This window comes from Colobus angolensis, unplaced genomic scaffold, assembly GCF_000951035.1.
Source record: "Colobus angolensis palliatus isolate OR3802 unplaced genomic scaffold, Cang.pa_1.0 Scaffold109, whole genome shotgun sequence".
In the NCBI taxonomy this organism is placed as follows: Eukaryota; Metazoa; Chordata; class Mammalia; order Primates; family Cercopithecidae; genus Colobus; species Colobus angolensis.
This window is the reverse complement of record NW_012111919.1, coordinates 10,290,937-10,308,534: the sequence shown is the minus strand read 5'-3', so window position 1 is coordinate 10,308,534 and position 17,598 is coordinate 10,290,937. Positions and strand designations below refer to the sequence as shown.

The 17,598-nt window shown below is 33.8% G+C and overlaps 1 protein-coding gene across 1 annotated transcript; it reads right to left on the bottom strand.

The window, feature by feature from the left end:
- Nucleotides 1-8,751: 8,751 nt before the first annotated feature.
- Nucleotides 8,752-16,702, bottom strand: RAD51AP2 (RAD51 associated protein 2). The gene is made up of 3 exons (XM_011951344.1): nt 13,441-16,702; nt 12,284-12,364; nt 8,752-9,121 (listed from the first exon to the last, which is right to left on the bottom strand). Exons 1-3 carry the CDS (start codon nt 16,655-16,657, stop codon nt 8,970-8,972), a joined length of 3,450 nt encoding a protein of 1,149 aa, XP_011806734.1. The 5' UTR covers nt 16,658-16,702; the 3' UTR covers nt 8,752-8,969.
- Between the last annotated feature and the right edge of the window lie 896 nt (nt 16,703-17,598).

Here is a 17,598-nt window from a genome sequence, read left to right as displayed (position 1 = left end):
TTTTTACTCTTCATTTAATAGAAAGTAAAAGTTGCTAAAATACCTAAAAATATTACACATTCCTTTTTATTTACATTTACTGTATTTCCATCTTGGTATTTCTCCTTCCATTTACAATTAGTAACCCACAGTGTGTTTCATTTGCGAACAGAGTATCAGAAGTTAATTCAGTGATTATAGTATGCCAAATGAGGAAACACCTGAAAGCCAAATGAGGTTACATAACATATTCAAGGTCATAAAGAGAGAGTCTGATTGAAGGCTCAAATCTCCTAACAATTCTTCTAGTTGTTTCATGGATGTTGCCTCTTAGATTCTGTCAACTAAAATGTTACACTGTTTAAAAGTAGGGGCCATGATATACATATGCATATCCTGCACAGGGCCAACTGCTAGATAGTTACTGGGTCTAAAAAAAAATACTTAATGGTTATTATTATTCCTGTAGTCATAGAATTGGAATTAGTAATAATATTCTGATGCTCGTGTAGCACATCATAAGACATTCATTATGCAAGACATCACAAAAGTAACACATTAAAACATCCCTTTATATTGATTAGTACCTTGGATTTCCATGTACTAGAATTTTTCAAGCCTAGCCTAGACTTTTACAGCAACATCTTACCATGGACCATTTTAGTCTATGGTACATTTGGCTCTTAAGCACAGTTTCTGCAAACAAAAAAGAAGATAAAACCTCCTTTAGAGCCATTTTATCAAGGCTTAAAATGTTTTGAAATGCCAGTGAATGTTAACAGCATAGTTTCCTTGAAGTTCAGAATCCCTACAATGAAAATCTATGAAAAAATATTTTCAGAAGTTTATGAATGGATATAGCCACAATTTGAAGTTAACTGTAATCGTTTTGTTCCTGTGGAAAAAAAAATGTAATAATGAAAGGCTAAGGCATACAGCATTTAAGACATAAGTCTTCTACTAAGAGAAGATCCACCACTAGAAAAGTTAGTATTATGGGAGCCTTAGATGCATATTGCTAAGTGGAAGAAGGTGGTCTAAAAGGCTACATACTGTATGCTTCCAACTATACGACATTCTGGAAAAGACAAAACTATAGAGATATTAAAAAGGTCAGGGGTTGCAGAGGTTTGGGGTAGGAATGAGGAGGAATGTGGAGCATAGGAAATTTTTAGAGCACTGAAACTATTTGATGTGGTGCCATAATGGCTGTTGCATTAAATTATTCATTTGGCAAAATCCATAGAACTTTATAACGCAAAGAGCAAATCTTAATGTAAACCATAAACTTCAGTTAATAATGATGTATCAATATTGATTTATCAATGGTAACTTAGGTACTACACCAATGCAAAATGTTAATAATGGGAGAAACTGGAGGGTAGGGAGAGTTGGGGAAAAGTATATGGGAACTCTGTATTTTCTGTTTAATATTTTTGTAAACCTAAAAGTACTCCAATAAACAAAGCCTATTAATTTTTTAAAGATAGTATTATAAAAAAGTTAATGGTTTATAAAACTGTGCTCTGCCATTTTTTAACAAGAATTTTAATCTAAATGAGAATGTTATATCTCAAAAATATTCCTAGATCCAACTTACTTTATGATATTCTGATCAAAATGCCTATAGCTCAACAAACTTATTTCCTGTTAAAACTAGATTATTGTTAAATAAAAGTTTTTAAACTATATGTAAATTAAATCAGTTTTTAGAGAAATAAGTCAGTATATATCTCAAAATTATACATTGAGCTAATTTTATACTACTCTGCCACATACAAATTAAATTTCTCTGTCAATAAGCATGTAGTTTGTCATTTGCAAGAAAAAAAGAAGGAATTTGAGATGTGTAGAGAAATTTTATGAAAATATGTTAAGGTATTTGAGCAACATGCCACTAAATTAAAAGTAAATAAAAATTTAAAAGCAAATAAAGTAATTTTAAAATGAAGTACCAACTGGAAGACTGATCCACCCAACAGGCTATAATAGTATCCCTTGGTCCTGTTTTTGGTTCTTGCAAGCTGAACCCCTCGGTTCTTACAAATAAGTGGCCTCCAAATGTAGTTTATTGACACTATAACTATATATCTTCTAGCAAGTTGCCCTTTTACATGAAGGCACTTAATAACTGATAATGATGGCAGTAATAATAAGGATAATTATTCGAAGGGTAGCAGTTAAGAGTAAAAGATTTGCAAGGTGTTATTTTTGTACAGCAAATTTTAAAAGACAGGAAAATTATTTTGTGAAACATTCATTTTTGCCTATTGATGAAAATACACAAATATTTCATAATGTTTTGTCTAAAATCAGTACTGTTGATGGATAAAAATTGTGTACAACTCAATTTGAGTAGGTGTTAGGCATATTAAAAGGCGTTTATACAAGCTATGTGAGGAAAAAGTTGGATTATGCTTTGAAGCTGACCTAAGAAGTAGAGGGAGACACGGTCAACAAGAAAAGGCCAAAGACAAAAATATGCCAAAAACCCTGTTGTATTTAGCTACATTTTTTCTGCAAACCAGAAAAAAAAAGCTATAAGCTTACTAGATTTATCAATAAGAATATAAAGCCAAGTATAAGATGCCATGAAATAAATGCTATATTAATATTCAAATATAATTAAACTTTTTTAGTATAAAGCTCTGATACACTGCTTTAGAGACTGCAAAGTTTCTAAAATGATCTCTATGCCCAAGCTTAGATAGGCAAAGATAAAACACAAAGTAGGTGTAATAAATGCTTGATGATGCATTTTAAGGGAAAGCACTATCATTATTCAGGGGACTTAACAATCATAAAATGTTCAAACAGTTAGGAAAATCAGTATAAAGGTGGTAGTTTAAGGACAGGTGTGATTTAAACAGGTAAAAGAGAAGTGCATCTCAGGAGAGCAAAAAATTAGCAAAATGGGAAAATATTAGTTGGGATTAAGTGGTGCATTAATAGACTAGCCAAATTGTAGGGAAGTTGAGGGGTAGCCAGTTGGAAAATTATATTAGGTAAGGCCATTTTACAGAGGCTCTAAAGAATGAAGAAGGATGCATTGGTTAAGTGTTCCTTAGAAGGAGGAAGTAACAGAACTTGGCAGTATAAAATAAATGTCAGGTGGCAGAGTAAATGATGACTGATGAGATTTTAGACAACTGAGTTGAAGTTGTTGACCTAGAGCAATGTGGAAATCAGAACAACATAACAGCAGTTAAGAGTTTTGGCCACAGGGCATACTGCATGGGTTTGAATTCTGACAATATAATACTTTGTGACCTTAGACAAGTTATTTAACTCACAATGTAAGATGGAGATAGTAATGGTATCTGACTGTGAGGTCATTTAAAGATTAAATTATTATTTAATATACACAGATTTTAGAATAGCTCCTGGACCATGGCATGTATTTCATAAATATTAGGTTTTTTAAATTATTGTTATGTTGCCAAAATTAGAATTTGAAAGATATAATTTGTTTCCAAAGCAGTAGAGTTTGTTGATATAGAGTTATAATTGATATATAGAGAGATATAATAGACATAATTTGTTTCAAAAACTGTAGAGTTGGTAAATGTAGAGGCAGTAAATGATTCCATGAAAAATGAATGAGATTTCTAAGTGTAAAACACAGAAAAAAAGAGCAAAAGTCCATGGACTAAACTTTGAAGTTTCTTTATATCTGAGGATTAGAAAGCAAAAGAGACACAATTGTTAGGAAAATAAAAGGTAGTGTATCATCATAAAGTGAAAGTTTCAAGAATAGAAAGCAGCTAACAACACAAAGAAATAAAAGAAAATGCAAACTGAAAAAGGGCCAAAGTCCTCTGCATTTTAAGTGTATTCTCTCTGATGAGAGGAGGCAGGGCAGGCAGAGATAAAAACTCTGAGGAGAGAGGAGAAAGAACGTGTGTACATACAGATGAAAGCTTAACAAAGAATTGAGTAAGAATTTGAGCTAGTGGATGTATAGTAGTGAAATAGAGGAGAGAAATTGCAATGGTAATTACACAGCCAGCAAAATCAATTACAAAGGTTTTTTTAAAAAAATGAAGACATGGACTATGTAATTAAACATACAGATAAAATTGAATTTATTGGAATATAAATACTTTGTTAAGATAGTGTTAAAGATATTTGATAGAGCTAAAAATCAGAATTTCTAAAATTGCCATAGAAATTAAGGTAATTTTAATGGAAATGTCAGATTCACTAAGCCCAGTTTACTTTTCAAGTTTCTGTTTCTTAACATTGAAAAAAAGTTTTATAACCTTAAAATTGTAACATGCTAAAATGCATAAATTAATAAATTTGTTAAGTATACCAAAATAACTAAATTTATTTATAGAAACATATATTTAAGGAAAAAGTAAGATACAAAGACAATTATGCATATTTTAAAGTATAGGTATAAAACAGATAATAATGAAAAATACCCTCTATGCTTTTTAATAATAAAATATTATTTTTTCATAGGAGCAAGTAGCTGTTGACCATTGTTTCCTCCATCAACAGAAATTGAAAAGTTGAGTGTGGAAAAAGAGCAAAGGACTTACATTCACTGTTACTTTTTTTGTTCTTTATCCTTTGTATTTGGTACCATGTCTAGGTATTAACTTTTCAAAAATGAATCAGTAAATAAAGTTTAAAAGACTGTTTAAAGGGGAATTATAAAAGTAAAAAGGCAAAAATAAAAATTTGGAAAACTCTAATAGATGTTTTTTACTAACACAAAAGGAAAAGGCCATTGGAAAATTTAAATATTGATGTGATTTACAAAGATTTTAAGTGGCATAAGAGATAGGACATTGAATTTTAAATACATACTACATTTTACTATGGTTTGCCTTATTTTTTTTCTTGATTTAAAAAGACTAATTTTAAATTCAGACAAGTTAGGCAGCTAAATGCCTGAAGAAGAACACACAGTAAATGATCTAGATTCAAGCTTTGTTTTCACTTCTCTGGTTCAAGGAGAAAATATAAAAGAGAATAGCAAAGAAGAAGAAAGAGACCTTTAAATTCCAGGAGGGCATAAAGCTATATGACTCAAGAAGAAGTTTATTCAGCATGACATGTTTAAGACATACTTGCTGTTGGTCTCATTATTCAATTTTTTTTCAATAACATTTATTGAATACTTATGTCAAGCACTGTCCTAGGCACTGGGGATAGAGCAATAAACATAATGCAAAAGACTTTTGCCCTCACAGAGTTTAAAACCTAGTGGGGAAGACAGGCAATAAACAAAATACAAAGTAAAATATGTAGTATGTCCATAGTAAATTATTAAGGAGGAAAAACTGAAAGCAGGGAAAGGGAAGATGAATGTTAGCAGGAAGGAAAGGCCACATTTAGAGGGTGACATTTGAATAAAGCTATTAGGAAAGTGGTACAAGGCAAGCTATCCAGATATCCTAGGAATAAGCATTCCAGGAAAAGAAAGTAAGTGCAAAAGCCATGAGTCAGGGGCACGCCTAATGTGTCTAAGAAACAGGAAGACCATTGTGGTTTCATAGGAATAAACAAGGGGAAAATACAGGGAAGAGTTTAAGGAGGCAAGAGAAGGTCCAATCATTGTAGCCCTCATACATCAAAGTAAGAATTTTGGCTTTTATTCTGAGTGCGATGGAAAGGCTTTGGAAGGTTTTGAGCTGAACTGTGATATGCTACAACTTACATTTTAAAGAATCATTCTGACTACTGTGTTCAGAATAAACTGAAGGGGAACAAGAACTGAAGCAGGGAGATCGGTTATGACTCAGTTGCAATAATCCAGACAAGAGAAGCTAAAGGCAATAGGATTGGTTGATGGGCCAGCCATGGGTTATGAGAAAAAAGTAAGTGTCAAGGATGACTCCAGCATTTCTTCTCTAAAAGAATACAATTGCCATTCACTGAAATAAGAAACACTGTGGAAGGAAGAGTTTGGGAACAAATATCAGAAGCTCAGTTTGGGCCAGCCATGGTAGCTTTGCAATGCCTATTAGTCATCACAGTGGAAAGGCTGAGTAAAAGTTATGAGTCTTGAACTCAAGGAAGAGATCCACAGACTTCCTTTTTTTTTTTGTTTAAAAGTGTCTCCAAATTATAAAATTACATAAGAAATTACAGAGACCTTTAGATCGTGAGTTTATTTTTTGCCCATTGCCTGGATAGGTGGTATGGTTTAGTGACTGTTCCTTTCTGAATATGCTGTGCTTTTAAAATAATATGTTAAATAGGCTTATCTAGCAAGGATAGTTTCAAATAATGTTATATTTTACAACAAAATGGGAAAAATATAATTTCAGATCCTGATATCCTATTCCCTTTAATCCAAAAGATTATTTTTAGCAGGATAAACTTTGCCACAATTATGTGTCAATGTAAATGTGTAATGCCTGTGTTATTAAAAAGATTTCCCAAAATGATGACTGACTCTATAAACATTCTTTTATGTGGCAATTTAGATGGAACTAAAGATCAACTTCATTGCATATTTTGTTTTCCATTTTACTTAACTAAATAAGGTTAAACAGGTAATATTAACTCAGAGATTTGCATACTTGAGGTACAGACTATCCACATCACTTTTTCAAGCTGATTTAATATAAGGCTCTGCTTCTCTTCTTATGCTCACAGTTATGGATCCAGAAGCTTGTAACTTTAAACTGAAGCAACACAGAAATTTAGTCTAAGGTTGAATAAAAGCAAGTACTTTTTAAAGTGGCTTTTCATCCTTTAAATATTTCCTCTGATATGAAAGCATTCGATTTTTACATTTTAAGAGCAAAGATAAAAAAGAAAAAGGTGGAGAGAGGATGGATATCAGTTTAAAATGTCTTCCATCACAGATCCCATGCAGCCTTTCCAAATCTGGCTATGAAGAAGACACAAAAACACAAGAAGAGCTAAAATGTTGCCTTCCTCCTATCCTCCAACTTTCTGTTTCTGGAGAAAATAACTCACAGAACTAGGTAGGAGGGGGAAGGTCCTGTGTGCTTATGTTGTGTATTTGGTTGGAGGTAGTTGAGGAAGAAGTGCTTGAGGAATTACACTAGCAGAAGTAAGTTTTGCATCTGGGGAGGTGTCATCCCTAGAAGAAAAGCTCTAGAGATCAAAGCTAGTAATAGGGCAGTGGCATGGAAAACCATTGTAAGCAGCACAGTGTGTGCTAGGAGTTTAAACTCGTCACATGTTCAATCAGTTCAGAATATGAAAGAACCAGCATTGAGTGTTTGTAAGTGAATATACTCTTTATTAGAGAAAGGATAAAAGTGTCCACAAAAGCCTCTGTGGTACTAGGAATAAGACTAGAAGCATATAAACCTGTCCTAGAGATACAGACCTGAGAACAAAATGAAATATTCACACAGAGTGACAGAGAACAGGACAAAGGACTAAGGCTGTGAAGACAGATCTTGATTGTGATGAGATTTACCTTGTATGATTACAGAAGAATCCAACATGGGGCTAATAATAATAAAAAGGAAGAGGGAAGGCAGGACCTTTTAGGAAAAAAAAGAAATATTTTTATAAAACTCATAAGAATAGCATACTTCTGAAAATAATGCAAAATCCAGAACAAAATTTCAAGAAAAGTCAAACATTCTAAATAGTTATTAATTACTTAGTAGTTGCTATGTATCAGTAAGTACTGCTTATTGAGTAGTTACTATGTATCAGAGCTGTTACAATATGTGGTATGTATTAGTTTATTTAATCCTCACAATAATCCCAGGAGATAACATTATCCTCTTTTTAGAAATGAGGAGCTTGCCCAGGGGCATAAAGCTATTAAGAATTAAAAAATAACATAGCTAGTATGAGACTGGAGTAGAAATTTTTTTCTTTAGACAGGCAAATAATAGGAGTATTGACTAGGGGCATACTGTTCTAGACACTTGGGATATATCAGTGGGGAAAAGAAAAGAATTCTGCCTTCAAGGAGCTTATATTCTAGCAAGGTATAAATTACAGTTTAAGAAGGTAATGAGTTCTATGAGGGCAGAAGAAAAATTAGACTAAGATATTGAAGTTGGAAAGTATATAGTGGGGGATGGAAATTAATGAAGAAAGCCAAATTTGAGGTGGTTTCAGTACGTCTGAGAATGTTTGCTTGTAATAAGATAATTTCATCCAGTCAAATCTATTTTGTGAATTAATACATTTAAGTCCTCCTTCTGCTATCAGATGCTTTCTGTTTTTTATGCTTTCTTGATGATCCTTTTTTTCCTTACATTTTTCTAACTAGCCCATTTTTTGTTATTTCTTTGTCTAAAGTATATTTTATTCTACTGATGGTTACCTTTAAATTATGTATATCCTACATTTTTCTACCAATGTCAAGCATAGAAAGTAAGCTCCATAAGGCAAGGTCTTACACATGTCTTCTTTATTCTATCACTGAGCCTAAGACAATAGTAGGAGTATTACAGTATATTTGTTCCATGAATGAACAAATTAATATTAAGTATTAACTACATAAACATAACTCTGCTCTGGGGTCAAAGATAGACTCTGGAAGAAAAAATAAAGATTGGAAAGTGAACGCAGAAAAAAGTGGGAAAGAATGTTACAGAGGAGAGAGTCTTTATTCCAATCTTAATACAAATGCTGTGACATTGAAAAGCTTATTCATCCCCTCTATACCTCTATTTTTTCACCTGAAAAATGGGGGAAGTGAAACAGTAGTTCATTACGAGCCACAGATCCTTTTTAGAAAATAAAGGCTATCAATTTTCTCCACAAAAGGATTCTATGCATATATCATGAAAAATAATAAGTCAACATGTTTTATCCAATCATGAAACGGCTTTAACGTGTACATTTTTAAAAGACATGAAAATCCATAAAATATTTTATAACTTTTAAAGGTAATACAATAATTTATACACTCAAAAAAAAAATTCTCCACTTTATAATAAAGCAAGCCCCAAACCCCCAAGCTGGAAGAACATTTATCCAAAGAAGACAAAACATTTCTAGATGTCGTAAAATGTTTTGAAATATGAAAGTCAAAACTTTTCTTTTAAGTTTCCATAACACATTTGTTGCAGATAAGGATGAAGTTGTTTAATCCTTGCTTTTCTTGACAAACCAATCCTGATTGGCCTACTGCATGTCTTAAGAGGTCGTATTCTTGAAATGCCATGTGGGAAGTGACTACCTAAAAATATAAGACAATAAAAGAGTAAAAATTATCAAGTTTCTATGCCTAAAAATCTTTACTTCTAATCATCATATTAGCAACATTTACTGAATATTTACTGAGCACTTATTATTTATGTGTCAGGCACTATACTTTAAATGCATTATTTTACTTAATTCTAGCTCCAGTTTTAAAATATGAAAAACATAAGCACAAAAAGTTAAGTAACTTGCCCCATAAAACACAGCAACTAAATAAATTCAACATTCCAATCAGGCAGTCTACCTTAACAACAATCACAACAACACTGTATAGGTTTTAAAACCAAGTTGATGTTGTAGCTTTAAACACCGGTCATTTTTCCTATTGGTAGCTAAACAACTATGTTGTATTGTTAATGGTTATGTTTGGTTTCTAATGGAGGTCATTGTCAGTAATAGAACACAAATGTACTCCATCTATTATGCATCAATAGAGGGCTTTGAGTTGGAAATTGTTCTTTAACATCATACTATACCATTTTCGAAGATCTCCACAACAGTTCATGGAGATACACACATCTGTTACTAAATCAGTTATGTAAAGTCAACTACCTCTTATAATAAAATACAATATCTCTAACTTTCAGGGGTTTTTAAATAAACTGTGAGGTACATATGTAAAACCAAACATGTAAATCAAATTTTAGTGAATCTTTATGACCTCAATATAGTAGCCTGTTATACCAAAAACAGTGTTATCAAATGTTAAATCTCACAAAAGGTTAGCAGCATGATTTTTACTAACCTGAACCAAAAAGAATCTGTGTGTATATATGTAAACCTTAATGAAGTAGAATACGAAATTAAACTACATGTATAATAAATAGGGAGAAAAACAACACAAAATAGATATAAATCAGTTTATTATACTTGATTCAATATTCAAATTAGAAAATTAATTATAAAAGGTTAAAGAAAAATACAGTATTACTAGATCTTTTAAAAATTTTGAAACACAAAAGGATCGTTTAAATAAGACAACACTGTTGGATCACAAGATCCCGCATTGGTCTAAATGATATATAAAGCATGGGTGAACTGACTAGTTGGCATATAACACATGCTCAAAATAATTTCAAAACTGTACTTGCCTTCACACCACAGAGAGAAGAGAGAGATGGAAAGAGAGAAGGGATCCATTGAAGACATTTAGTAGTCAATGGAAACGTTAAGAGAAGAGGCATCATGATGGCAGGTGGGTGGGTATCAAAACTTTTCAGGATAACTGGAATCTTTCTGATGCCTTTAAAATAACAGTGTATAAGCAGGCTCCCACTCTAACTAGGCAGATCATTAAAATCCATTCATATTAACTCCATTCCCGAGGATCTTCCAACTTTTCTCTTACACTGTGGATTTTAACAAGCCTCAGGAAGATCACTCAACTTTTGTGCTCTTTGAAAGTGAATCCAAGACTGCCATCCTAACATAGTATTAAATAATTCTGGCTGAATTCATACAATATTTTTCACATTTCACAACAAGTCACTTTAACTTGTGAAGGCAGAATCACATTGCTATATGGGTTTAGATATTTCAAACAAATGTAATGATTGCTTTTCCAATGTGCACACATTCTTTATCCTCCTCCTACATCCATTTTATTATCACAATTATAATCACAATGACAGCATGAATATATACTCCTAAGCTTCCTTTATTCTATATCAAAATATATTGCTAAGCCAATTTCTTCCTTTCTTTCTGCCCTAGAAGAAGCAAACCCTATTCTTTCCAGGCTAGGTCTTGCCATCCTATTTTTTGACTCAAGGAGTATTGTTCTATCAGTTATTTCCTTCACTCCGGGGAGAAGAGACTACCTGTGGGCTTTTGATCTTCCAATGTTTTGATTAATCTTTAAAACTATTACATTGTAAGCTAAGAAAAGAGGAAAAGATACAATTCTGAGGTGACAATAAAAGTATCAGAGGTAACATTCTGCTGAATATGAGAACGCAGAAAAAATGTTTTGAGACATGATGCATGACTTAAGATGTTTTAGTAAATATATTTAACCTACAATGTTACTCTTTTTAGATCTAACCATGTTGTATAATACCAGAAATTTCTGATGGGATTATAACTTTACCTAGTTCCATAATTTCAATCCTACTACTACCCTACACCCTTGGTACCACAAGGCGAAATGAATGTTAGACATACTGTGTTTTATTCTGATATTGTAGATCTACTGGGCAAAAGATAAGGTTCATTGTTTAATTTTTCTTTAGTGTTCTTTAGTTTTTTGGTTTTTGGTTTCTTTGAGACAGAATGTCACCTGTCACCCAGGCTGGAGTGCAGCGGCTCAATCTAGGCTCACTGCAAGCTCCGCCTCCCAGGTTCACGCCATTCTCCTGCCTCAGCCTCCCAAGTAGCTGGGACTACAGGTGCCCACTACCACGCCTGGCTAATGTTTTGTATTTTTAGTAGAGATGGGGTTTCACCGTGTTAGGCAGGATGGTCTGGATCTCCTGACCTTGTGATCCGCCCACCTCAGCCTCCCAACGTGCTGGGATTACATGCATGAGTCATCATGCCCGGCCTAGTTGTATTTTTAATGTAACCAAAAGTATAAACATCAGTCAAAAATCATGTTAACATGACTAAATGGCAAATATTTTTTACTTGCATAAGAAAATGTCCATATAAAATCTTCATAACAATGAAAAGCATACAGCATGTTCTCTATGCTCAATGTTCTCTCTATATATTTAGATAGATAGATAGATAGATAGATAGATAGATAGATAGATAGATAGATAGATAATTGGGAGTAACATCTCATCAGTGGAAACCCAACTTATCTAAATATCGTTTTTGGTTTTGTAAATATTGCATACATTAGATGTGTAAACTAGGCATATACAACACTTAACATATAGTCACTTTAAAACATCAATACAAATATCTGAATGTAGTTTTGCAGAATGCATTTCCCAATAATATTCTAAATAGCATTTTAACTGTTACCCAATTTTTAATTATTAGAATTTATTAGTATAATATTAATGCTTTTAAAAAGTGCTAAAACTTTGTATTTATTTTGAACAACATGAATATCTATACTTTCCTCATACTAAAAATATCACAATGCAATAATCATCTTAGAAAGTATCCTAAAAAGTAACCACAATGTTACCTCCTCTCAATAAATAATTAAATTCTTCTTTACATTCATCAGGGAGAAAAGCAGGTCTTTTAGGTAAAGGTGTTTCACAATCTGAAAATAAAGAATGATATGTTACAGCAAAAACTAGCTTTTATATAAAATAATAACAGTATAAACAAAATATTTCCTTCAGTTGGCTCTTAATATTTAGAAAAATGAAGTAGGACTCTTCAAAGCTCCTTTTTAAAATTAACTTGTTTCCTTCAACTTCAGTATATTTTTGAACATTTGAATACATCTTTATGAGAAAATACTGTGCACCCAGCTAGCAGCTGCTGAGAAATTCAAAGTTCAAGGTGAAGCTGTGTCAAAGTTCAAGGTGAAGCTGTCTCAAACATTCAAGAAAACACACAGACTCCAACTGTACCAGAGGAGAGTGAAGAGGAAGAGGTTGATGAAACAGGTATGGAAGTTAAGGACACAAGGCCGGCGCAGTGGCTCACGCTTATAATCCCCGCGCTTTGGGAGCCCAAAATGGGCGTATCACGAGGCCAGGAGCTGGAGACCAGCCAGGCCAACACGGTGAAGCCCCCATCTCTACTAAAAATACAAAAATTAGCTGGGTGTGGTGGCAGGCCCCTGTAATCCCAGCTACTCGGGAGGCTAAGGCAGGAGAATCACTTGAACCCAGGAGGCAAAGGTTGCAGTGAGCCAAGATCGTGCTACTGCACTCCAGCCTGGGCCACAGAGTTCGACTCGGTCTCAAAAAAAAAAGTTAAGGACATAGAATTGGTCATGTCAGAAGCAAATGTGTCGAGACCAAAGGCAGTTCGAGTCCTGACCCTGAAGTACAAGTAATGATATGGTAAATGCTATTGTAGAATTAACAACGTAATCATGTGAAAACAATGTTTTGTTTGTTTGTTTGTTTGTTTTTTGGTGTTTCCAAGGAGTAACTGCAGCTTGCTTTGAAATTTGTAATGTTTCTATCATAAATAAAGCTATGGCTTCTTGCTGTGGAGGGAAAAAAAAGAAAGAAAAAAGAAAATAGTGTGCATCAACAAACATTGTCTTGCATTTTATCTCTACCTTCCTTCTTTTTTGTCAAAATTATACATTTGGCCTACATAGAAAAAAGCAGTAATTTTTCTAGCATGAGAAAGAATGTTTTAAAATGAATTTCATACCTTCCTCAGAAGTAGAATAAAGTAATTCTTCCTTTGATGTACTTGGATAAGAACTCTCATTAGGAACTTCATGTTCTCCATTATTGGGTACAGTTTTCCATTTAAATAAACTTTGGTGACTTTTACACATATTAGGACCTGCTGTAGTATCACAGAACGAGGAAGATGCACTTATTTTGTTGACTACAACCATTTTCAAATCTTTTTCTGTCTCCATTTTTACCTCCTTAGCATCATTTTCTTCAAAGTCATTTTCTTGCCCATTGTTTGTTTCCACAGTGCTTAGAATTTCACTTTCCTTACTAATTTCATGAAACATACGAAGTTCTTCAAGTACTAAATCAAATTTTCTCTTCATCTCAAAATCTTTTACTATTGTCAGAGCTTCTGTTGATAAATATTTAGCAGCTAAGTCCTGAAAACATTCATCATTCCCTTCACTCAGACCAGTTTCAAACTGATGATTAACATATAATGCAGAGTCATTCTTTCTACGAACATCCTTTGAATTAGTTATCTCCCTTTCTGGCAAAATACTCTCATATTCATTTCTATCTGTTACATAATTTTGATTAAGGTATTTATTTTCTTCCACATTTACTTCCTTACTTATTAATGAGACTGACTGTACAGAAAACATATCATCCATTGGAAAAAAACTATCTTTCTCTTCCTTTTCTATCTTAGTATCTTTGTGAATTTGGAAACTACTGGTTAAACTTTCAGCTGTGACTTTTACTTCCTCTTTCAAAATTAAGTCATATTTTTTTTCTTCTATTTCACTTAACAAGTTCCAAAAATTTAGTACTTGAGTTACAGAAATGGTATGAGTCTCTTCATTATGGATTGTGTTGTGGCTTGTTGGTATGGCCTGTTGCCTAACATTGCAGAAACCTTCAAATATGTGCTCACAATTAAAGCCACTGATATTATGTCCCTGTTTTCTTTCCATATTTAAATCTTGTCCGTGCATATTTACCTCATAAAAATTTTCATTAATATATCCATGGTTGTTCTGTATAAATTGAGGATAAGACTTAACAGGTGTTTTAATAGTACTAGAACTATAGTGAGCCCAATTTTCCACATTCACGAATTGTTGAGGACAACTCATATTCCGACAAGTAATTTCTCTTATTAAAGAAATTTCTTCCATGTCATCAAAGTCCATTAAAAGGGGAATTTTTTCATATGATTCAAAAATTGGCAAACCTGTATTTTGAGTTGTCGTACTGAAGGAATTAATGGGTTTTTTCTTAGACTTTTCAAAAACTTGTTCAGTTCTAAATAACTTCCTTTTCTTTAACATAGGTTTCATATTATCTTCTAATAGTCTTGAAGAAGTTAAAATCCTTATTAGATATGCAGTATATTTTTCCACTATAATATTTTTTGGACACTTCAAATAAAGCATCCACTTGAAAATGCATTCCTCTTCTAATTCAAAATCATTTTCAATTCTTGTTAAAGAGTCAAAGTTATTAAGCAAAAAAGCTATGTTAGTTTTCAATATAATATCTAAAGGTTCTGAAACACTGTCTTGTAAATATATGCTGAAAAGTCCATTCTTTATATTTGTATTCATGTTTCTGGTTATTAGATTTTGAATACCAATTTTACCAATTTTCTTTTTACACTTCAAAATGTTATAGCAGGTTAAAATACTATTATCTTTTTGATTTCCTGAAATACTTTTATGGAAATAAAAAATTTCTACAATGAAACTTTCAAAAGGGTTGTTTATGTGAAAGACTTTTTGTGTAGCATTGTATCTCAACTGTAGAGTATTATCATTTTCTCCTTTACCATTTAGCCAAACAGTCGTTATTAAAGCTATTTGACTACCTAATATTTTTCTTATGAGAAGCTTTGATTGTTCTTCGTGTACATTCATGACTGTTGTACAGTGGTAATCTTCCTTGCTTAAAAGGTCTATTTCTGATAATAATAGCCAATTCCATTTTTCTTCAGTTTTTTTCATATTTTCACATTTAGTCTTGTAATTATTTATAATCCAACAATTTCCTCTATTGCTTCTCAAAATATGTCTAACGTTACAGTCCCAGTTTTGAGATTTTTCCAACCTGGTAGGTATGTAACTGTCCAGACATTCTGCTTCCTCCCAATTTGCATTTTCTAGTATAGCGAAATTCTTTCTAGAGTCTCTTACATCACATTTGATACTACTGTAGTTACAGTACTTTGAACTGATCAAGTCTTTTCTCTTACAAGTATTTTGGCTGCTGAGTGATGCGTAGTCATTTTCATAACATTCGGAGAAAATATTTTCCGCTTCTACAACTTTTTTATCATTCTGTAACTTTTGCTTCTTAACATCAGGTCTATTTTGGGACCAGTAAATGTTTGTGAAATCCCTAACATATGCCTCTTTTTTGTCATTCTTTTTCTTCGCTATTTCCTTTAAATAGACAGAGGACATTTTGCTATTTAAGTCTGTTGGAAACTGAGGGACACTTATTGTGCTGCTATCTCTAAAATAGCTAGGTTTGGCGATTTCCAAGCTGGGCTGGTTTTGAGATTTTGATATTTTTAGTACCGATGATGAAATGTTATTTTCTCTTTTATTTGATGGCATAACACTGTCAGCTTTACATCTGTTCTCAATTTCATGAAATGGTGATTCAGTTTCCTTGTAAAAGTTAACATCTAAAAATGGATTTTCTTTGTGAACATTGTCTCTTCCTTGGACAAACTGTTGTTTTCGATTCTCATTTCTAATTCCATGTATATCGTGTATAGAGGTGCTGGGCAGTTGACTAAACCCTGCTTTGGAGCTATCACTGTGGTGCACACTGAAAGCCTCTCTGTCACGCAGTCCTGCCTCAGACCTTCCTGAAGCCCTCAAATCAGAATCAGGACTTTGTGAGGGGGGAGACTGCAAACAGCTACTTATTTGGAATTTGAGATTTGGGCATCCCAGGTTACATATCTGCTTCCCACTGACTGATTTCTCCACACACGAGTCTGTGGAGTTATCAAAAATCGCATTCGTTGAAACAAGGAGTCCCTTGAAGGGTCTAGGCGACAACTCCCATATTTTTTCCACCTCAGACAAACGAGGCACCAGAGGCAGTCGCCAGCCCGCCTTAGAGACACCGCCAGGCTCCTCAAGACAGAGCCGCTTGCTACTGGGTGGTTGGGAATCCGGGTCCTCAGGAGGCGTTAAAGAGGAGGTAGGCTTTCTGAGCTCGGCCATCTGAGGCGTGGGCTGAAGGAGCGACGTGACAGCGAATGGAAAGAATCTCTCCAAGGTTCCGGCGGCGCTCCACTCTCTTAATATGGGGCTCCGGGCCGCCCTGGTCACGCCCCCGACCCGCCCCTCATAGCCTGATCTCAGCCTGATCTCAGGGTTTGCCCCACCCCGAATCCGCCCCTCCACAGCCCCACTCTCAGCCCCGCCCCGCCTCCCTCAGCCCCGCCTCTCCCTTCCCCCACCCGCGCGCTCCGGTTGTCTCCCCACTGAAGCTCGGAGCACCCTGGGCCGTTACATTGTCTCTTTTTAGCGCCTTTTTCTAATGCCACGACTGTAGCGAGTCTAAATGCTTTTTTCTCTCTGGTAGAACGAAGGGGAAAAGTTAGAATCTCTCACTTAAACAAAATTTGTGAATGGTAACAACTTTATTTTCTAAATTCTAAAATTTGGTTTACCTCAGAAACAGCATCTCCACAACGCTCGAGTGACTCGCCAGTAAAATCGTGTAGTTCTGTCAGCACCAAACCAAATCTCTCTGTGTATGGAAAAATTTTTTAATCATTCCAGCGGCTTTTAAGATTATATTAATATTTCCACTTCACTAATAAAGTGTGTTTGGAGGGGGGAAGCCACCAGTGTTTAACAGTCTGACTATCTGAGGAAAAACTGTGTGGAAATTATTATCCGGATAATTATTATTCTTCACTCAAGACTAAAAAAAAATAGTTTACTATAGGCTGTGGGGATTTCTTCTCAAATATTGTGGATAAAATTATTTAGAGATAATATATGTTTGAACTACTCCATTTAGTGTAAACATAATAATAATACAGGTCTGACTCATACCTACTAACAAACTTTTAGATGCTATTTCTGGGTTTTTTTTTTTTCCTGCTTTGAGAATCATTTATGATTTCCAGTCAATTCTGGTTTTTGTGAATTCT

What these genes read in the sequence shown, in the direction of transcription:
- RAD51AP2 (XM_011951344.1), bottom strand. Translation starts at nt 16,657, where the DNA reads ATGGCCGAGCTCAGAAAGCCTACCTCCTCTTTAACGCCTCCTGAGGAC. An exon ending in TTATTCTACTTCTGAGGAAG is followed by an intron (nt 12,365 to 13,440) that starts GTATGAAATTCA and finishes CTTTATTTTCAG; the next exon opens with ATTGTGAAACACCTTTACCT. An exon ending in TAATTATTTATTGAGAGGAG is followed by an intron (nt 9,122 to 12,283) that starts GTAACATTGTGG and finishes TTATATTTTTAG; the next exon opens with GTAGTCACTTCCCACATGGC.